This window comes from Rhea pennata, chromosome 7 (assembly GCF_028389875.1).
Source record: "Rhea pennata isolate bPtePen1 chromosome 7, bPtePen1.pri, whole genome shotgun sequence".
In the NCBI taxonomy this organism is placed as follows: Eukaryota; Metazoa; Chordata; class Aves; order Rheiformes; family Rheidae; genus Rhea; species Rhea pennata.
Genome location: NC_084669.1, coordinates 32,967,573 through 32,990,114, shown reverse-complemented (window position 1 = coordinate 32,990,114; position 22,542 = coordinate 32,967,573). Strand labels below are relative to the sequence as shown.

General features: G+C 40.1%; 1 protein-coding gene across 1 annotated transcript in view; it reads left to right on the top strand.

Annotated features, from left to right (window-relative positions):
- The window catches only part of ANK3 (ankyrin 3), a 204,877-nt gene that overhangs the window by 82,254 nt on the left and 100,081 nt on the right, over positions 1-22,542 (top strand). Inside the window, exons 8-13 of the mRNA XM_062580702.1 lie at positions 2,531-2,629; positions 9,132-9,230; positions 13,869-14,066; positions 16,052-16,150; positions 19,019-19,117; positions 20,382-20,480. Coding sequence (XP_062436686.1) covers positions 2,531-2,629; positions 9,132-9,230; positions 13,869-14,066; positions 16,052-16,150; positions 19,019-19,117; positions 20,382-20,480 — 693 coding nt within the window. The remainder of the gene's footprint in view (positions 1-2,530; positions 2,630-9,131; positions 9,231-13,868; positions 14,067-16,051; positions 16,151-19,018; positions 19,118-20,381; positions 20,481-22,542) is intronic.

Here is a 22,542-nt window from a genome sequence, read left to right as displayed (position 1 = left end):
CTTTATGCATCCATCTCTTCTTGATATGAACTTGATGTCTTTTTTCAGCCAACTGTAACTCAGGGTTTCAAGATCCCAAAGACATTAAGTTTATGTGCTTTTCATAAAGGCAAGTGATGAAATGGAGATGAGACAGGTCGCTAGCTTGTCTCCAGCTTGCAGAAGTGAGCTCAGTCCTTAGATACTGGGGAGTTTCCCTGTGAGAACGGCATTGTGAGCTCCCGGGTGGGTGCTTAGGGAGGCATGAGAGACGCCTGCATGAGAAACAGCTTCGTTTGCTTTCAGTAATACCCAGAAATGCAAAGGTTGTCTGAGAAAGACTCCTTTTTGACCATGAAACTGAGGGGTTTTTTTCCTGTTGCAAGCAAGCAGCGTGACCTAAACCTTAACTTCTCAGTGGAAGTCGTCTCTTTTGGAGTTGAGATGTGTATCTTCCAGGGCTCATACATGCATTTCAGAATCAACTCTACTTCATTTAAGGCAACAAGAGTTTTGAAAAATCAGACTGGTGCAGGGTTAATCCAAAGTGTGTTCTGATGTGATTAAATTCTCCCATGCTGCACTAAATTGATATAGTTTGCTGTCAAAGTGAATGAGAATCAGACTCCTAATATGTATTAGTTTTACCTTTTGTAACCCTGTCTCTTCCTCCTCCACTTTATTCCTGCTTAGAAGAGGCATTTGTTTTTTTCAGTCTGTGCATAATACTAGTTAAATTATTTTACTATATTAACACTTGTCCTGGGTGAAGGGCGGGAAGGTGCATTAGACTGAGTTAATCTGACTGTCCATCAATGTCAGCAAGTAGAACAGGATGGTTCTTAATTCTGGATTACCCAGACTACCCCTTACTTTTACTGGTTTTATCAGGAAAGTAGAATTCATCTCTTTTTCTCCCTCTGCCTCACTAACATCTCTTCTCCAGGGAAGAGAAACTGTATCTTCATAATTGCTTTTCTCCTCTTTCTTCTATTGTCTTTGTGGCTAATGCAGCAATATATTGACACTGTATTATATCCAGTGTCAACTCCCAGTCAAATAGAATCAATTCTTTTTTGAAAACCAACTTACAAATTGAACGTTAAGTGACTGCACAGTTCTACATCCCTGGCAGGATCGGGCAGAGTATAGCTTTCATTAAAATAAAACAAAATATATTTAAAACATTAGTTTCTAGAGAAAGGAAGAACTACCCAGGAATTGTAATGATTTCAATGCCCTAATGATTATTAATATTGGAAAAAGAATTCTATTGTTTCTCTTTGCTAAATTTTTTTTAGCTATGTGATAATCTTAATTAGTGCTTTCTAGTAGCTGTGGGTTAGCTTTGTAGTGAAATTGTGTGTAAATGAAAAGTAGCATACTGGATTAGGTAGTCAACTTATTATTAAACTATGAGTCAGCTTGTCATGTCTGAGCAGGTACTATTTTTTTTTTTATCATTCTAGTCACCTGCAGTTTTGAGGAAGTGCTATTAAATGGTCTGTTGGCTAGGTAAGAAAATTCTGCCATAGTCTAGCTCTTCAGGGCCTCTCTGGTTCAGTCAGCCATGGGACAGATGCTCACTAAAATTCACTACTTTCTGCTCAGTCATGGGGAAGGTAGTTTGCTACAGCCAGCTGTTTGCACTGTCCCTGAATACACAGAACATGTTCTTTAAAACTGCATTTATCTTCATACTGTAACTGCGTGCTCTATATAAGTCCTTTTATTTTTACTTGGCTCCATATGATCAAATATATACAGGATGTGGCCTTCATACACCACAAGATAAAGGATTCACCGGAGCATGAAGAAACATCCTAGCCACATCTAGTTAAAAAGTGTTTTTGTGCGTGCGCAATGGTTACATAACTGTCCTCAATATGCAGCGCAGTTGCATGCTACTGTCCTGCTAAGCATGATTTAGGGAAATATATATAAATATTTACAGTCTCACTTGAAGATGAAGTACTATAATGTTGGTAAGAGGAGTAAATTGGGTAAAGAAAATTACAGTGATGTAACTATGAAACCAAGGTGCTCAAGGGGTTTTCAGAGTTTACTGATAATGTTCAGAAATAAATAGCCCTGGCACCCTGTTGCTTTTGAAGCAAGGCTACGGATGTAGTGGTTTTACTTACTTTTTATGACCACCTACATAGCTAATGAAGTTGTGAGGTAGGAATCCTTGTTGTTATACCTTCAGAAACAACCCTATCTGAAGGAAATTGCCAGGGTTTAGTCAATAAAATTCCAGAAATGTAACTCTTATACAAAAGCTGAGAACTGAAGCGGTCATGATGTCTTGTTTTATAACTCCAACCACAGCTTGAAGGTTTGTTGTCTTAATGTAAATGACAGAGTGTTAGGCCAGTAATTTAGGCATGTAGATAAACGTAGCTTCCCTCTGCTTTTGTACTCTTAGGGAAACAAAACTGTTATTTTTTTGCAAACTGGGCATGATCCTTTTTGTGAGCAAGCTGATCATGGAGTTCATAGGAGAAATGTATACGAATATTTACTTTCATGGATTCTTTTTCTTCTACAGAATGATATCACACCATTACATGTTGCATCGAAGAGGGGAAATGCAAATATGGTCAAACTCCTGCTTGATCGAGGAGCTAAAATTGATGCCAAAACAAGGGTAAGCCTAAGGGGGAATGCTATTAGTGTCTTTGTGGGAATTATTGCTTCTGATCTGTTAACTGGTGTACAGCTGAAACCATTCATGTTCCAGGGGATCTACCATAACTGTACTTATATATATGTATATATATAAATGACTGCAGCAGGATGCTAATAATTTACCTCTTATAAAACCATCCATGAAATGGCATATGGGACAAGGCTCAGAACCAAGAATTTTACTTGTTTTCTGTATAGCATTTAATTAGAAGCTACATCAAGCTACTTGGGATAGGAAATTACTATGGTGGAAAATTAAAAGCCAGGAATTCAATTCAGATCTTTCAGAATCTGAATGTTAAAAGAATAACCTTCAACCCCAGCGTGTACACGCGTGCGTGCGCGCGCACACACACACAATTTTTTTTTGGAAGATGGATTTTAATAAGCACATCTTTAAATTTACCTTGTTGATAATACTGGCTTCTTCGTCTAAAGCTGATGACTGTCTTTCGCTGTTGCTTCCTCTTGCTCTGGATCATCTCCAGAGGTCCCTTCCAACCTCAACTGTTCTGTAATTCTGTGATTTCTCCTTTCTGGACTAAAATACCAGTCCTCCTACATGCTGTGCTGAGATTGCCAGGCTGAGTGGGGAAGTGTGCACGTCCTGTCACGTCATGGATGTGGGCCCGCCACGCAGTGGGGAGGGCCACGTTTTGGTGACACCACAGATGTGCATTTGGCCAGGGCAGAGAGGAAGGGGCATGCCAAATGGCTCTCTGCTTCCTTTCTACAAGTATTTACATGACCCACTGCAGCCGAAATACTGGGGATCACTACTTCAAATAGTTAGAGTCCAGGTTGTGCTTGTCCTATAATCGTTATCTGTTTCATTTGCTGTATCACAGATCTTGGAGTCAGATGTTAGGGTAACTAAAGTAGGCAACTAAAAATACTGGCTGGGACAGAAGTAGGATTCAGGAAGAGGACAGAAGACCTCACGGTTCCTGAGTCTGGCAGAGTTCCCTGAGGCAAAAGGCAGTGGATGAGTGTAGTTCAGGAAGCTTTTATTTCTTTTCTGGCTCACCCCAGAGACTGCCTGTTTCCCCAAACACCCTTCCTTCCTGTACATCATAACTTGGCATTTTTTTGCTTAACTTCTCCTGCTGGTGCCATTCCTGTGTCCCTCACTGTTGCACTTCTGGCATTACCAGAGGCATCATTTTCTACCAGTTAGTGACTAAGTGGATGTTTTGCTGCTGGAGGCACTGACTCATCCTGGCAAGGGTTTGGCAGCCCACGGGCTGTGCAGTGTGTGCTCTGCAGAGGAAGGCCTGTGCTCTCCGAATGGGATGGTTAAGCTGCATGAGGCAGACGAGGGGCGGGCGTCACTGGAGCAGACGAGGAAGGATTTCAAATCAATAGGAGAAGCAACAGAAGGATGAGAGTAATATGTTGTTAGAGGAAAAAACAACACTGTTTCAGGATCGTCTGCCTAGTTCTTATACTAAATAGCAAAAATTAATTATTGTGAGCAGTTATAATACATGAAGCTTACTGAAGCTTTCTGTTATTCTACCTAACGTGATGATGTTTTCCAAGACAAAACAATTCAGATATGTCAACTTTGCTGTCATTTCATTTTTTTCTTAAGTGTTGCACTTTTTTAATCTCCCAGACATAGAGTGGCCCTATGAAAATACCAGCAAAAGTATCAGCCATATTCTTTTGCAACAGCATGGCCACTCGTGCTTGCATCGAAAGGCAGAGAACAGCCGAGGCTGTATTTCCTGCTACGTGTGCCAGGTCATGTACAAGCCCAGCCACGCGGCACTCTGTGAGGGCAGGTGTGTGTGCTGGATGCACACAACGCTTCGCACGCACTTTGAAGAAAACAGACTGCCTTGCTAAGGTGGATCTGTAATGATGGGATTTGCATGTGAAGTTAATGAGGCTCCTTACAGCAGATTTGTAAATGTAAGTGAGCTCTCTCTTGAAATGTTCAGGGAAGAGCAGAATTCAGAAGACTTGTTTGCTTTGATTAATAATCTTTGTCCTGGACACTGTGATATTATTTAACACAAATGTTGGTTAGGGAGCACAAGTTTCCTCTTTAAAGGTGAATGGCAAAGTTTCTTTACCCATATAAAAGGACAAAGTACTTAAATCACTTGTTTTTCTTGTTCAGAGACAGAAATTCCAAAGTCTTTTCCTCCCTTACCATTTGGGGCTTCACCTTTAAATGAGCATGCAGAGGGTACTGCTTTGTGCTATTCACTAAACACTGACATCAGCAGGGCCAGGATTTGCCACTCTGATTTTTAGATAGGGCAGATTTAGCTATTCAGCTGTCATTTTGTGATCAGTGCATGCAATCCATTCTCTATATGTAGTACTAGAAATGTACTGCTTGTCATATCTGCTTTCCTTTTTCACAGATTTACTCATTTGATAGATAAATTTAAATGAAACCTTTCCTGAGCATTAAATTAGTTGGGATAATGATTTCTTTTCCTTAGTTATTTCCATGAACATTTGCATTTGCTGCTGGCAAATGGTGCTGGAAACTGCAGTGTTAAAGTACTGTACAAAAGGTTAACTTGAAGGGCTAAACCTTCATCCAGTTAAAACTGTTGTAGCAGACACAGACTCCAGATTTCTGTGTGCTCATTAGGGGTAGGATTTGATGAGAACCGTAAGCATTATTCCTCATCTGCAGGCTGATGGGGACTCAGATGACATGTAAGCATATGAGGTTATTTCAAAAACGTTCTTACAATTATTCTGAGGTTCAACCATCTTAATATTTTTCATTTTAGTTCTTGCTTATGTTGCATTGTTTATTTTAACTAGCTGCTTGTCTTCTGACTGACCCTTTTTCTGTGTGATATGTAGCAGCTGACATCTTTGTACTGAATTCTTAGGTATACTCCTCAGTAACTGACCACACAAAATCCTACCTATGTGTTATTTTTGTCCATCCAGGGCAACTTTTATCATTTACACTTTTAAGTAACATTTCAAGCAAAGACCTATTAAGGCCTTATGTAAAATGTTTATTCAGTGTTGCCCTGCCATCTTTTTTCTATCTTCCAGAAAAGATTTTAACAAATAAAGCGTAATTAGAGAGGTTGATTAAATTAGCTTGATTTGCTCTGGCTGTCTAATACTGTATATGGCAAAGTGAATTTGTGTCTGAAGCAGGCAGCAAGCACATTTTACCCTGGATTAACAATAAGTATTTATAATCTTCATTCTACTGATTTTGCAATTAAATAAAAGGCTAGCACTCATATCTGCATGAAAACATGTGGGATATGCTCTTTTAAGATGCATCAGATCACACACAAGCTTCCCCAGAGAACCCACATGTATTAAGATAAAAAGTAAAGACAGGAATAATGTTGAACTGGCTCTGTAAGAGCCTTTTGCACATGCTGGAAGAACAGACCTTATTTGTTCCCCTCCTGGTCCGAAGAGGCAGCTTGCGATAGCGCCAGTGAAGTGTTCAGGAGACGCGGAGCCTGGAGGGACCAGAAGACGCGGAGCCGTGCTGGGCTGAAGCACGCGCACAGAGACTCCCCGAGCAGCCACGGGGACGCGAGACCCGCGGGCATGCCAGCGTTGCCCCGCGCGGAGGCCTCCTTTGCCCTCCAGCTCCGGAGAGGCTGGCGCGCGCCTGCGGAGCCCCGGGGCTGGCGCTGGGACTTGGCTCACAGTCTGCCAAGCTTTTGCTTAATATTTGCATCACAGTCAATTTTTTAGTGGATAGAGGATGTCTGGGGTGGCTCAGTCTCCCCGGCTCAGGCTTGATTTCATCCCTTAGGGGCTGGGATGCTGCAGAGGCTCGCTGGTGCGTGAGAGCTGCAGCACTGTGGCTGCCGGGGTGGTTGGTGCGGCCGCCCCGGGGTCCTGCTGCGCAAGGCAAATCGCAGGTGGCTGTTCAGGGGGCAGGGGCAGCGTGGGGATGTCAGCCCTGCTAACCGCGCTGCTCAGGCTCCCTTACAGCCCCGTGCGGGCTCGGGGAAAGGCAGTGGGGCCCCCCGTGGTGCGCCAGCAAGCGCAGCCAGCTGTGGCCCCTGCACGGCAACATCAGAGAGTCACTCCACTTCCAAGTCACCGCGGGATCAGAAACACTGCTTTCGTGCTTGGCATTTTGGGGGGATGTGCATTTGTTTGTTTGAAACAAAAACTAAAGAAAGAGCAGCAGCCCCAGAGATAGTGTGTGACATGCGTATGGAAAGCCTGTGTCTAAGCAGAATTCCTCCCTTTGTCCTCCTGGCTTTGCAGGAGCTGCTCCCAGGCTCTCTGGAGGGATAGATAATACAGATGATATGATTTATCATGTCAGCACATACTTAGAGTGTCCTTAATCTGCAGATTATTGTCATAATTGTTTGTAATGGTTTTTCTGAGCCATTGCAGGCTATCATATTAGGGCAAGTTTGCTTCTTAATACACACAATATTTTTTATGCTTCACATAGTATATTGTAAATGCACAGTGAATAAACAACTAGAAAATCTTCTGAAAAAAATCGAAAGTCTTACTGAGTGCAGAGCAGCCTCTTTTAATCTCAAAATCTTTTTTTAACAAAACTGTACATCTTTCTCTGATCAGGGTGCTTTAGAGTTTGACTCTGCACATTCATTTCCTTGCTTTTTGTGCCATATAGCGATTAAACAAGCAGATGCCTTTTCAGAATGCAAAAAAAGATCTTTGCAGCCAAATGATCTGTCTTCAAATGGACTTGCACTTTACGGCGGGAGTCCTAACATCCTCTTAACAGCTACAGATGAGCTCACCTACATGGGATTGTAGCTCTGTGTCCAGCCACGTGATACATCTTCTGATTTCTTCTTTGCCAGCAACACACAGGATGCCAGAGAGGGCTGGGGTATGGTGCAAGGGCTGGGGACTTCAGAGAGCAGGGAGAGTTTTTAGGATCTAACCCAGGTCATCAAGATGAACAAACTCTCACTCTCTGTGAGGTTGGTGTCCACTGCTGATGGTACAATTGTGGAACAAGTCGAGGGGGCAAAAGAATCTGGCAAATGTTTCCTACTCAAACGTCTTTATAGCTTTTTTGGCTGGCCTAGAGAATATAATAAGGAATAAACAGAAGAGACAAACTAATGAATGTGATTTTTCAGCCTCTTTTTACAGGTGTCTGGCTGCCTAGACTCGTCGAGTTTTATTTTCTATATATGTTTTTGAGTGGATGATATTTTTTAGCTGTTAGTTGTTTGCATTCTGCTCAATTCTTTATATGAGATGTCCTAGTCTATGGAAACTGCTGATATGGAAAATATGTATTATCTTCATTAAACATTTTTTGTGAAGCTATGGCGAAACATTTGCAATTCAGCTGATAAAAGTACCATTCAGGGGTTTTGGTATCTTTTCTCCTTGACCTTATGTACACATTTTGAGCAATGCAGCTTTACTTTGTAAAGCATCATTGCAACAAGATGCCCTTCTCTGTACTTCATGGACAGAATAACAGAAGGAAGCAGAAATGTCAATAGCATCACTTACAGAGATCCCAGTAAGAACATAGTGGGCCAGACTGAATTCATCCTGCGTGAGCAAGTAGTTTCTTGAGTCCTGGTCAAGTTAAACCTAAAACAATATCTTGCTTTCACCTACATCAAAATCAGATGCATTTGTTTAGGCAAAAGTACTTGTGCAGATGAACCACACAAGACATAAAAGAGAATGTTAGAAAAATTAAATCACTTTCTGGCTACTATGTTTCATAAGCGTATTAGGAGGAGACGGGAAAGGAGGAGCATAAAATTCTTGGATCACTCTCTCCCTGTCCTCAGCTGCTTTCTATGCTTAATAAGTCTTGAGTTGATTTTATAGCGCAGGGTAATGGATTAGGAAATAACAGGGAAGAATACTATAGTTACACATGCAAAATGTAATAGATATATAAGAGAAATTCAAAACTGTTTTACAGAGGTGTTGAGTATAGACTCATACTCTAGACCAGTCATATGGCTAGAAGTCACATAAATGCTGGCCACAAAACAAGACACAGAAGTTAATCCCACATACTTTTCCTGCCTGGGATTAGCGTGATTTTCTCAACTGCTGCACACCTGTCAAAATCAATGTAACTTATAAATAAATAAATGAAAGTCAGACTGAGTAAGAAAGATTTCTTCCTCAAATAGAAGTAATATCCACTGACTTGGATGCATACTGACAAGTGAAAGACCCCGTTTTCTCAAATGCAGGCAAAAAATACCTGATGTACAGTCTCCTCATTTACCGTTGTAACGCGTGTAAGTTAAGGGTCTGGAAGTAGCGTGTTGCATGAGCACCAATCTGATATGACTATTTGCAGAGCCAAACATGCCCTGTCCATTTGAGTAAACCGGTTCAGCTGCTCAACAGCATAAGAACAGCATCCTGCAGAACTTAGTTTGTCAGGACATTTTTTGGCCTTTATAAAAGTGCACAAGGTTTTAATGTGTCCGAAACTAATTGGTTATAATGCTTGTTTCCCACAGGACGGATTGACCCCTCTCCACTGTGGAGCAAGAAGTGGCCACGAACAGGTTGTAGAAATGCTGCTGGATCGTGGTGCTCCTATTCTTTCTAAAACCAAGGTGACTGATACTGTTCTCTTCTCTGCTAGGATAATCCTTGTACTTTTTTTTTTTTTTTGATATAATTATGCAAGTTTCATATAGCTAAGGATTTGACAATAACTTTCCTATTTTGTAGCTATTAAAAGTAACTGTGTGGGAGAGCTCCAAAGTGAATGTCGTATGTAGTGCACGTCTGCATATGTAAGAGGCGTTAAACTGAGATACACAAGAAAATCAAACTAGAAAGCAACCAGAAAGGCATGTGTGATAACACTGTCCCTCCAAATTTCAGTAGCTAGAAAATTACTGTTTCTACCCTGGAATAATATGTGGTATCTTCAACTGGTACCAAAATTACCCTAAAGCCATAGTAGAGATAAGAGATAAAAATAGAGTAATGTCTCTTTGCAGAGGCAGCTTGTATTTCCTTGGGAGTTAGACTGATTACCAGTTTCTCTACTTTCTATCTCCGTACAGCTTATCACAAAATGTTCTTCATGGGAATTTCAAATCACCTGCACTAGGGCAGGCATGCTGCTTTTGACCCAGGGGTTGGCGTTAAAGCAAACCCTTGATAGAGCTCTTCTGGTGTTGATCCCTCATGTACTAGTTATTGCTGAATTTAAATCTCTCTGCAGCAGTCTACTTTGTACCACCATTACAGTCCATGACTTTCCCATTCAGGGTTGACAGTTGGGTTATGCAGTTTGTTGAAGTTCTTTCCCAACATACCCTCAACCGTGTTTTTCTGCTCAATCTGTAAAAATATATATTTCCTGCAATATTTCTTGCTTCCTTCTGTTATTGCTTTTTTGCCTTCTGTTGTCCTGCCCTATTCTATCTCAATGCCTCTATATTCTGTTTTCTCCTCCTTCTCTCTCCCCCCCCCCCCCCCACTGGAAATAAAGATTTAGCATTGGGGGAAGGGTGCATTAGCACCAGTGTTTCTCAGCTGTGTGAGTCACTGGCAAGTGCTGTCAGGGGTAATCTGACAGACAGGATTCGCCCATCCTCTGCATGTGGGATTTCCACAGCCCTTGCTGGCAACCCTGCAAGCAGAGGGAGAGGGGCTGCCCAGGAGCCACCAGGGCTGTGGTTCCCCACCACTGGCCCTCTCATTGCCTGGAGCTGGTGCTCCAGTGAGTCAGGCCGTTGGGCTTTTCAGTGGGCTTCCCTACTTGCTGCTACCTCTGTTAATTACTTAAAGGGGAAAAAATGTGGACCTCATTGCTTTGGTTTCCACCAGCATAACTGAGGGCCTCTCCCAAGGAGCTATGCTTTTCAGCACACATTTTGTATTGTCAGGTATTATCCCTAAGCTTTTTATTATTCCTAAACAGCCATTAAGGTCCTGTGAATCTTGAATTTATTCATCTTTTGAAGGGATTCACAGAGGTCAAGCAGCCTTCCCCAGAGTTCATTAGCTAAAATCAGACAGAAATAGTGCAGGGACAAAATATCTGCTTTGGACATTGCCCTGAAGAGACTGTGGTAACCATCTGCAGCAAAATGGTACTAGACAAACTCCTCTCTCAAGGAGGGAGAACTACCTTATCTATTAGAAAAGGAAGAGGAGAAAGTGCAGAGCTTCCTGAGTTTCCCTCTGATATGTTAATTCTGCTGTTTTCTGGAGGTAAGCTACGAGGTAGAAGTACCTCTGAATGACATTAATGAATCCATTTATTTGGCACTAAACTGCAGTCCTGTCCTCTGGAAAAAATATGTGGCTCTGTTCTCTTCAAATCAAATCATATTTTACTGAAAATAGGACACATCTTTGAAAGAATTTGAACTTCACGAAGTTTTCTGATGGTATAGAAAACTCTTTCAGAAGAATAACCAAAGTCTGCAGCTTACTACATCAACAAACTCTTGTTATTTCCTGCTACAAATTGTTTAGTATGATGCTGGCCCTTTTTCCTACTGGAATAACCTTAAATTTATGCTCAGGAAAGGCAGAGAGCTAATGAATTGATCATAGGTTGAGAAGCAAAAGAAACCTGCACTGTGTTCCTGAGCAGGCCAGTGATTTTCTGTGTGAGATACAGCATCTTGTGCATCGATTTCCGTGTTTTTAATCACTCTTTTTGTAGGCTTGTTTGGCTTTTTCTTTCTTTCTTTTTAAGAGTTAATGACACTTCCCATAATCAAAGTTTTCATCACAGCTACAAAATAAGCTATGCGTCACTGATCACTGTTTTGTCTGTGCCCAGTCAGCCATTTGATACTCTGTCTAATCTCTGTGGTCCTCTTCTGATTTTCTTTAAGGAATTGTGCGATCATTAACCTCTTTTATTCCTTTTGAGCTTCTTCACCTTTTAATGTTCTCTGGCAATTTTCATAAAAAACAGTAGTATAACAGTGTTTATTTAGTGGCTCCATCATGCAGTACTAAGTCCCATTTTGCAGACTCCAGTGGATTATCTCACAGCTTGGATGTGGGAAGGGAGAACATTGTTATACCTAATACCTTTATGCTAAAAGTGGGAAGACGAAGGCATTGAATTATCAAATGGTTTGCATAAGATCGCGGAGTCTGTTCTCCTGTAACCGAATGAAGAACAACCCTGTTTTTGATCATAACAAAAGGCAATACTCCATTCTCTTGATCAACTTTACCATCCAGTCTTGTCTCTTGCTCTCCTGTGTTAAACCTAACTATCTGCTGCATTTTGCTAATCCACAACAGATTTTTGTCAAGCGTCCTTCTGACTTTCCCCTATTGACGTGTGACTGTTCTGCTGTTTCCCTTCTTTTCCGTCAGCGTCAGCCTCTATACAAATTTATTTTATGAAGGAGTCTTGTGTCTTCTGCTCAATTTCTTGCTCTGTTAATCAGTGTAGTTCATTAGCTATTACTGTTAAATAAATGACAGTTTTCATCTGAAGGATATTTCCTCTAAAAATGGAACAGAACAGTGTATGAAATGATTTTCATGATTTTTTTATTAGCACCTAAAAGGAATGTTTCTCTTGGCATTATCAGTTCATAAACCATTATTGTGAGGGCTTAATGGCTGAGGGAAATTAACCTCCTTTTCCCTATTCTACAATCAAACTACATGACAAGACGGTGAAAATATTTAAAATGTTTTGCCAGTATCAAGCTTCCATGTAGATAATTGCTGTAGTAGTCTTCAGGAATGGGAGAGAGGCTAAACCAAGCCAACATAAATCACAGACGAAATGCCTCTGAGATAGTCTTACTCAAAAGATATAATTGTGTCCAAGAATCCCTGCTTTTCAACACTGGCTGTAAACTGCTTTCAAATTATGGCAGTATTAGTCTGCTTACTTTCACCATCCTTCTTCTATGCCACTTTAAAAATGGATTCACTGTCTATTTCCACTGTTATTTTGAATGTTTGTCCTTCCCTTCTTCTACAGCCATATCATAACAGTAAAAGAAAGAGATCATCTGTTTCAGAAAGCCTGGAATTTCAGCTGTTAAGTGTTTACACTGGTGCTTTGCCTATGCGAACCATGGTCACATGAGGGCACTACATCTGTGAGCAAGAGTTTCAGTTTCTTCACCATGGCAAACTCAGTATACTGTCAGTCATTTATAGATGATACATAATTATATGTTACCATAATAGCAACTGAATTTGAATCTATTTTCAGCATCAGAAAGACTAAATAAAAAGAATACAAATTGAAAAAGGTGTGTCGAGGAGTATCTGCAGAGCTCATTTATTTCTTCTAACAAGATCTCTTTCGTTCTGGCCAATTTTTTTAATCTTTCATCATGAAATAGGCTTAATCCTTTTCAATTCAAGGAATTATTTCTCATTTATTTAACATGTTTTTTTTCCTAGGAAAGTAAAATATGTGACATCTTGTTGATTAACTATTAAAAGCATTGTAAGAAATAAATCTTGGTACCAGTATTGTTCCTAAAGATAAATCTCTCAAGTATTTCCAGACAAAACAGAGCTTCATCACTGCTCTTAGTAGGTTGTGTCATGATGGTTTGACGTTTTTTTTCTTTTTGGGGGGATGATGGTTTGACTTTTTTTTGGGGGGGGGGGGTAGTGGTGGTGGTCATTTTTTAAGCCTGATAACACTTGAAACTTTTGCTGTTTTACATGGGCATATGTTGGCTGTCAGGAAGGAGCTGCACAGATTGGTAGTGTGATGCATGCATAAAACCCAAATTCAGGAAAACAGTAACAGAGGAGGGAAGATTGTACTGGTTACTGTGTGGTGCTCTGACCTGCTCTCTCATGCCTGGTGTATTCATGCTGCTTTAGAGTGATGATTTTAATGTGGTCTTCAAAAGCAGCAGATAACCTGGTTAGTCACGAAGCACTGTTCTAGAGATAACTCATTTAACTTGGACGACTTGTCTGAGCTGCACTAGCTGAAGTAAGCCATGCTTTGAGCATTGCCAGTAGGGCTGTTTTTTAGGGTAGACCTGTCTGAAAACTCTAAGCAAGTTCCAAACTTCATGTGGTTTTTGCCAGAGTAAGAACCCTCACTGTGATACTGAATGTGTTTCATTTATAATGGGAGCTACAGGGGCTTGTAAAGCTCTTCCTATGAGGAATGCTCTAAGGACAAGACGAGAGTTGCATTTTTCTGCATGTTCTGTAATCCATAAGTGTTACTTTTCTTTTCTTTTCTTTTCTTTTTTTTAATGCTTGCTTGTTTGCAGAATGGTTTGTCTCCGTTGCACATGGCAACACAAGGGGATCATCTAAACTGCGTCCAGCTTCTGATTCAGCACAACGTGCCGGTCGACGACGTCACCAATGACTATCTGACTGCGCTGCACGTTGCCGCCCACTGTGGCCACTACAAAGTTGCCAAGGTTCTCTTGGACAAGAAGGCGAACCCGAATGCCAAAGCCCTGGTGAGTTCGCGGCCGGTCACTACGCGCGGCTAAACGTTCTTCCAAAGTTGCAGTGAGATTTATTGGAGAGTTGTTATCTGCCTGCTGACGGGTGGCAGAGAGGATGTATCGTATTAGTGCAGGCAGCCCAAGAGAGGATGCTCTAGGTTCAAAGTGTTAGTAATATGTTTTGTGCAATCAGAGTAGACCTTTGCTTACAGGCAGCCAGCAGTGATTTATGAATTTCTACTATAACTAGAGCACTTCTGCAGACTGGTAGGCAAATATTCTGAATAGATTAAACAGCTGCAGTCATAACTACTCTAGTTAGCATGGAAGAAATTCTTGTTCTCTAAATGTTTGTAAAGAGAAGATAACTAGTAGCCATTAAAACTGAGAGAATTTGTATTATATTAGCTGTCAAAGATCTGAAGCAGGAAAAAACAGAATGAGTTGTATAATACATATTTGTGATGTTCTACAATTATGTCAATGGAGTCATAATTGACTTTCTACTTTAAGAACAATTTCAGCAACAAAGTCTGTTAGTGTAATTAAACTGTGCGTGAAGTAAATGCATTTTGTTTGAAATTATACTTGCAATCCACTGTCTTTAAAATGTCTTATAGATGGGTCTTCAATAACCATTTCAAAAAATTTAAATTCTGACATTAATTGGGTTGAATGTTAGTTTCACAGCCTGATGCCTCTAATTCATTCAATTCCCAAAACATTATGTGAGTTCCTGAACCCCCCACAAGCAGGGCGGAATTGATTCTTCTCTGAAAACAACATAGGTGCAAAGATTTCTTTCTCTGTGCCAATCTCCTGTGTCAGATCAACCTGTCTTTGGGTGTCTTAGGTCAAGGTATTGTGCAATATGGATTAATTTTCTGTTATTGACAAGTGAGCAGACTTTTAGGCCTGTAATATTTATTTTGGCTCTCTGAAATAACCAAAGCATCGTATAATGTGTTAGCTTTTTGAGTTGCAGGCAGCAGCTTCTCACTGGTCTGGTAACCGAGCCATAAATTTCCTTATCCCCTAAATCATTCCTCTTATTCTGTCCTGGTCCTCACCCGGGACGGTTGAGCAGAAGGCGGAGGCGGGCAGTGTCCTTAGCCCGAGCTCCTTGTTCCCTGCAGCGTGTCCCAGCTTTTCCCGCTCGCTGCCCACTGCTAAGGAATGGGAGGTGCGAGCTCTTTATGCTACCTGGGAGCGGACAGTTGCACTGACCTCGTGGTAGGAAGGCGTATGGCTATTTGTTACTACCTGCTAGGGAGTGAGGCTAATTTTGATCAGATCTGTAGCCTCATTCTGTCATCTGTCTATAGCACCATACTGTGAAAGCTGTTTTGGTACATATGCAGAGCAGCATCAGCATTCACCGTAGCGCTGTTAGCTGCGTTGCAGTTGTCTGGGATGCTCTGGGCAGCTTATTTTCATGTTTTACTTGTTGTATCATCTCATGACAAATAAGACAGTTTTAAATGTTTGCTGTGCTGCACATAGGCTTTTTTTTTAAGAAGGTACAAAATAATAAAGAAGGGACAAAAAATAAATACTTAGATTAAATTGGCAGATAATGAATGAAAGATAAAAAGTAGTAAGAATAGGTCAGGAAAAGGTTTCAAATGCCAGAGCTTGCAAATATAATCGAGGGTTTTTTTTGACTAGCAGTTCTGAAAAGTGAAAAACAAAAAATCAGTGATTGTGGTTAAGTAAAAATGAAATCTATGATAGTTTTGGGTAAACTGAGAATTAAAAGAAAAAGTATTTATTGGATTGGATAACATATTTTATCATTAAAATGGCTATATAAAATACGGGGATTTTTAATTCTTGGGATTTTTTCCCCCTCTTTTACATGAACAATTTAGTGAAATCAAAACAAATTTGAGAGCTGTTTTGTTATCAGAGGAATGTTCTATATGAATTCTCCACCCAGTTCTAATTTGTGATGGAATATATGTAATGTCAAAAAGTATGTTCTTTCTCATTTACAGAATGGTTTCACACCTCTTCATATTGCCTGCAAGAAGAACAGAATAAGAGTAATGGAACTTCTTCTGAAGCATGGTGCGTCTATCCAAGCTGTGACTGAGGTAAGAAGTAGTCATTGCACATTTGTCTTTGTTTCTGATAGAAACTACATTATAACTATATTGATTAATACCTGAATAATTCTGAAAGAGCGTATGTCATTCAAGTCAACGATGGTATCAACAAATAATAAAACCCCCAAAATTCAGTTGCTCTGCTAGTTCCTAACACCCAGGTAATTGATGGACTTTGGGATAGAGTAGGAATAACAGGTGAAGGAAAACAGATACATTTTTTAAAATGATCTATGATTTCTGCATATTTCTGCCTGTGGTTTAATGCACAGAAGATGAAAATAGCACAATTGAGGAGACCAGAGCAAAGGCTATGCTTTACGAAAGTCCTGTTTTGAAAGGTGGTTTAATTCACAGACCTTGTTTTGGCTTTCCACATGGAATGATATTCACCTACCATCACTGGTGATTCCAAATCAGATAGACAGAAATCAATAAGCTATTACTTCAATCAGTGTGAGATAGTTTACACATAGTTACTGGCATATTTGAGAGATTAATTGAGAACCTATGGAAAATTTCATTCCTGTATGTGAATATATGTCCTGTTAAGCTAGGAGGAAAGGTCACATATTGGAATGCAAGACCACTGTGGAAGAAGTCAGGTTAGGAAAAGAATTCCATTGATTAAACAAGATATAATTAGGAATAGTTCATCTCCCCAAAGTGGAGTTTCACTTGATTCATGGGTTTTTGTTCTAGTTATTCAGTAGCAAATTGTACTGCAAATCATTCCTAAATCTTTGGGTGATAACTAGAAAGCTCTCCTGCATGGAGACTTCCCTTTCTTTCTTTATGGTGCATCCTTTGAATATACATGAATTCTGGTGTTCTTGAGAGGATACTGAGTCTGCCCTTGCTACAGCTCACACATCTCCAGACTAGCTTTTCAAAACCACAGGTTGTGAATTTAACTTTTAGACTCTAGTTTGACAGCAAGTTAGTAAACGAGTAAAAGGCACAACAAGAACCTTGACAAGAGTCATGTATGTCCCTGACTCCATGGAGGACTATGTCCATGGTTCAGTCACCATGGAAGTAGAAAAGGTGATCTATTTGATTTTATTCTTTTTAAGAGCAAGAGATTTTAAAAATGAAAATTTTGCAAATAAACCAAGTTAGCAGTCTGATCTGCACCCTCTGAATTCTTCTGAACTCCTCTACCTTCTTTCAAGCAAGCACTTTCCAAAAGCAAAAGCTCTTCCTTTATGTTCTGCCACTACTTCACCACAGGATCTCAAAAACTGTGTGTGACTGCATTTGCTCAGATTTAACACGGTACTTTATTCCAGTGCTCTACCTCCTTTCTGTGTCCTTTGTTGGCTGTGTTTATACTGTAACAAGCTTTCAAGGTGGAATTAGGAGTTGATGCTTAGCATCCGTGCATAAGCAGCTATTTCCCTAGTCAGAAAGAAAGATTCTCACAACTCTTACCTGGCAATCAAAAAAAATGACCAGAAGTTTGACAGTATTTCTCCCCAAAGAAATGTCAAAGTGAGCAATTTCTCTTCTTTGTGAATTTTGAATAAACAGTGCCACCAGGGGAAGCAGCACCAAATATGATGCATCATAAATTGCTATTGTTGCGTATATAACTGATCGTATAAAGTAATGCTTATTACCATTTTTATGATAAAATCTGTTTTCAAGGTAGATTCCACACCTCTGTTTGTAGATACTGCAATTATTGTTCAGGCTGCAGGCTTGAATCTCTGCAGTAAGAGTTACAATTTATGATTAGGTATGACACGCATGCATTTTATTTCCTACAGACTACTGTTTTAAAAGCATTTACTAATTTTTGTAAAAGAGGAAGAAGAAATAACATACTCAACCACTTAGCTTGCCTTCCTGCTTGGGTTTGCTGTTCTACATGAGAAAAAAACAACTTCTCTCACCTCTACCTTCCTGGGGTTTGTGAGCCTCTATGGGGTAGCTCCCTGAATCAGGGGTTATCCAGAGATCCACTGAGCTTCATCCTTCTCGTGGTAGTGAAACTCTCTTGCAACCCCTGGCTGACTGTTGCTACAGCTGTGCAGAAGCAGCTGTGAAGAGGCTTTAGGGTAATTCTACTTGGAGAAATATTAACTATTAATTGGATTTCTTAGGCAGAATCCTTGCAGTCATACTTGGCTAAATGACTGCTCTCTTATTCCCCCTTCTCCTCTGTCTTCCTTTTTCTTTCCTCTTGGTCCTTTATAACTTGTAGAAGGGCAGTGGTACAACTTTGCAATGCTGATGGTGCTGCGAGGTCTCGAGGGCAGGGAGCTTCCCTTTAGCCAGTGTCATTTCTGTTTGGGCCTCTCTGGCTGGATGCTGCAGTTTCGAATTCCCTTTCTCCTGGAGAAACAGTGGGGATGAAGCTTGCCACTGAGATCAATAGGCAATTTTATGGACCCAAAAGCAATTGGATTTGATAGGGAGAATGGACATTTTCTAAAATGAGCTATATGTTCCAAGAAGTATTGTCTTTGAACCAGGAACAATCCTATCCATTTTTTTTTTCTGGTCTAAAATGACATTTAACAAAGATTTCTATCTTTTTATTAAAAAATGTGAAATAGAACACAGAAGCAAAAACTTGAGGAAAAAATCCTGTTTAGCTATAGTTGGTCTTAGCTTATGAAGAATTAATGAATTCCTGGAATATTTTTTGTTTGCTCATGAGTCACACCTATATATGTTTCCAATTTTGTGTGCACTTTACTGTAAGCATCTATATATGTCCTTGAAAAGACAAGATCCTCTTGGAAGAGCAAGCACTTGGGCTTTCCTTTTTTAAAACAACTCATTTTTTTCTCATGGGTGTCAAACTGTTGTAAAAGTAGATAAGTTTGATTTTGTTTTGGTTTTCAGTCTGGGCTTACTCCGATCCATGTTGCTGCCTTCATGGGACATGTAAATATTGTATCGCAGCTAATGCATCATGGGGCATCGCCCAACACTACCAATGTGGTGAGTAATATTGCTTTTCAGAGTGGCAGGAGTGTGAATGCATTATAACATGAGCACTGATGCAAAGTGGCTAATTCTGGAAGTTGCCATCCACCTTCTTAGCAGTCATGGTGCCTGTTGAAGTCACAGGTAAGTGCAGCCTGCACACTCCTACAGAGATGTTTGACAGGTTGAAGAAACTGCAAAAGAAGATGGCTTAAAGCAGACTCTTATTTATTCTCTTTATTTTCTAAGGAAAGAATGAGAACATACTCACTGTAACTTCTCATATGTCTTTTTTGAGATGTGTGCTTCACTGTTGATTGCTGTTTTCCCCGAACCCCGGGGGCCTACCATTTAAGGGAAGTTCTGCTGTTATCAACAGGTTGCAGCAGATTGTCAGGACATATTGCATGTGTCCATATGGCCGTACAACTGTGCTTTACTACTGGATGTGCACTGTGTGCCCCAAAGCTCCCAGGCCATGTGTAAAAACTGAAGTCATTGTTAGATGGACAGTTGAAAATTGAGAGGCAAATTGATTCTTTTTAAGAGGTTGGCATCAAAATCTCCCCTCCAACTTCCATATGCAGCTGCAGTTGGAATAGAATTTTTTATTAAAGTTGTCATCTGGAAATTGAACTATAATTTATATATGTATGCAAAACATTTGTAAATTAGCAATTTAAAACATATCAATGTCCAGATATGTAGCAAGCAGTTTCCCTCCTGAATTTGTTCTGGTTTCCTTGGATTTGTCTTTTGTTAAATGCATGAAGACTTGGATTTATGTATGTAGTAAAGATTTTTTTCCCCCTTTATTCCCTCATCTGGGTGCTTGTCAGATAACAAATGATGGTAGGGGCATAGGGTATAGCAGAAAAGTCAAGAAAGGTATGTCTATCTGAATATATAAACTTTCAAAGCATTTTTAATTATTGGGAGCCATTTGAATACACATAATTTTCAACACTGTTAGTAAAGTACTAGTGAATACAAAAATTGCAATGTTTCTTTTCAGCAAAATGCTAAACACAAAGGTACTGTTATGTTGAGAAACTAACCCACAAATAAATTGCTTTGCAGCAACTGAACAGCTCAGAAGTCGAATATTGACTTAATCTCCCATCTTGCTCACAGATGACTCCTACAAAATATTCTTGTGGTGATTATTTTGAACTAGATCACCAGTATTTTGTATTTATGAAACATGTTCAGTTTTGATTTTCATTTGTTTTTTTCCTGGGATCTCTGATGATATTTTGTTTCTGCTGCTGCACGGTAGAGAGGAGAAACAGCACTGCACATGGCTGCCAGAGCTGGCCAAACAGAAGTCGTTCGATACCTAGTACAAAATGGAGCTCAGGTGGAAGCTAAAGCTAAGGTAAGGTGTGATGGTCCACATGTAATAACTATAGACTATTTATATTTCAGAAAGCAACGAGTCGCATTGTTCTTGCACATCTCTCTTGGGAGGAGAAAGGCAGATGAAGCCGTAGGTTTTGGTGTAATGACCACTATGATGTTTTGTTACGTACTCTGTCACTATAGTCATGAGTGTGCTTGCATATAAGCGAAGAGGCAAGAGATATCAAGCTGATACCATGCCTGTTTTTCATCACTTTTAGTATAAATTATTTTGTGTTTAAAGAGTTTTATTTCATATGGGGAGTGGGGAAAATGCTTCAAGCAAGCAGTAATCGCTGTGCTACTGGCATCTGCTGTTATATCCCTAAAACATCAGACTGCTTGCATTCAGTGATACTGCTCAAGTATTGTAATACTTCTGAAGAACACCTCACAAAGAGGTCACCGCAGAGATGCCAGCTCTGACAGTCCTTAGAAAATAGGCATGGGAGCTTTGTGGAAAGGACAGAAAGGAGAGCTGGAAGGGCATGTCACAGGCATGCTGGAAATGCAACGCTGCCATCAAAGGAGGAATAATTTACCTGTAGGAATTTCTCAGTAGGAGATGAAGATTAAGGAGAGCAAGTCTGATAGTGGATGGATGAATGTGGTAAGCTGTTTCGGTTGCAGTGAGACTGCTGTTGTGGAAGAATGGGAAATTAATAATTTTACATTATTTCTCAGCAGTTGGAGATAACAGGTGCTATGGAAGATGTTGTGAAAGGCAGAAGAATCAAGAGGATTAATGGAGGGAAAGAGTCAGGACACTCCCAACAGTAGCAAATGGTTATTAGGATGTAGCTCAAATAGTGAAGGGACAGAAAAACAAGGAGTTCCAGGGCCAACACAGTCACTGACTTGACCTAACTGTAAGCTGGATTGGCCGTCTATGGGAAGAGGGAGCTGGGGTAGGAGAGGGCGTTGGTGGAAAGTCAAGGAAAGTCAGGAAGGCACAGAAGAGGGAAGGAGCATAGGCCTGCGGGGAAAAAAAGATAAGAACAATTACAATTGAGGAAGATAAGGGAGGAGGAATAAGAAGTGGTCAAGAGACACTAAAGATGAACACAAAATTAGAGAAATAAGAGAGTTCAAGGAAATAAACAGAGAAAGGAGAAAAACGTAAGCAATAAATGTCAGCTTTAATAGGTCAGACAAGGAAAACTATTTTGCAAATAGGCATTAAATAAATAAAATTTCAAATCTATTTTCCACTGTAAAATTATCATCTATGAGTTGGTTCTCAAACAAAGTTAGCAGTAATAATGTTTACTTATAAGAAACTGTCTAAATATTTATAGCAGATAATTTCATATCTGCAAACAGTCCGACAATAGAAGTAAATCGTGTGGTCTGCAAATCTCCAAAGAGATCCTGAAAGTGAACTTGTGCTCAGAAGCACAGTCATGTTCTCTAAATACTTTCATGCAATGATTTAATTTGTGCAAACTGCCGTTGCTTGTGACCAATTTGTTATCATAAATAATAACTTGATGGAAGTAATAGATCCTACACTGGTACTGTTGTTATCCATGAGGAATTTGTGCAAAATAGGTGCTAAACTGGAAAAATTTAAGAGCCAGAAATGCTCTCCAGCAATTTGAGGAGAATTACTCTGCGGAAGAGCAGCACTTACATTCTGACACTGTCTCACCCTAAATCCCAAAGGTGTAAAGTCAGCGTTGTAGGATGGGCATGGGCAAAGTCTCACTAGCAAAGAACACCCCAGAACTTCTCTGATGCAAGATGTAGAAGTGCAGGGAAAGTAGTCAATACAGTAGGGAAAGATGGGGAGAGAAAGATGTTTGAACAGTTTATGAGGAACAGGAAAAGCGAAAGTCACAAGCTTAGTTGGCCATACTGCTGTGATAGTGTGCTTATTCCAAAGATTGTGCAACTAAGAACGGGGAGGACAAAAATACAAAAACAAATAATGAAGAAGGAAGAAATTATCTATTAGACAGTCAGCACGAGGTCACAGATTACCTAAGTGTTTTCACTGAAGAAAAATAAATAAGATTTGAGACTCGCAACAGGACAAC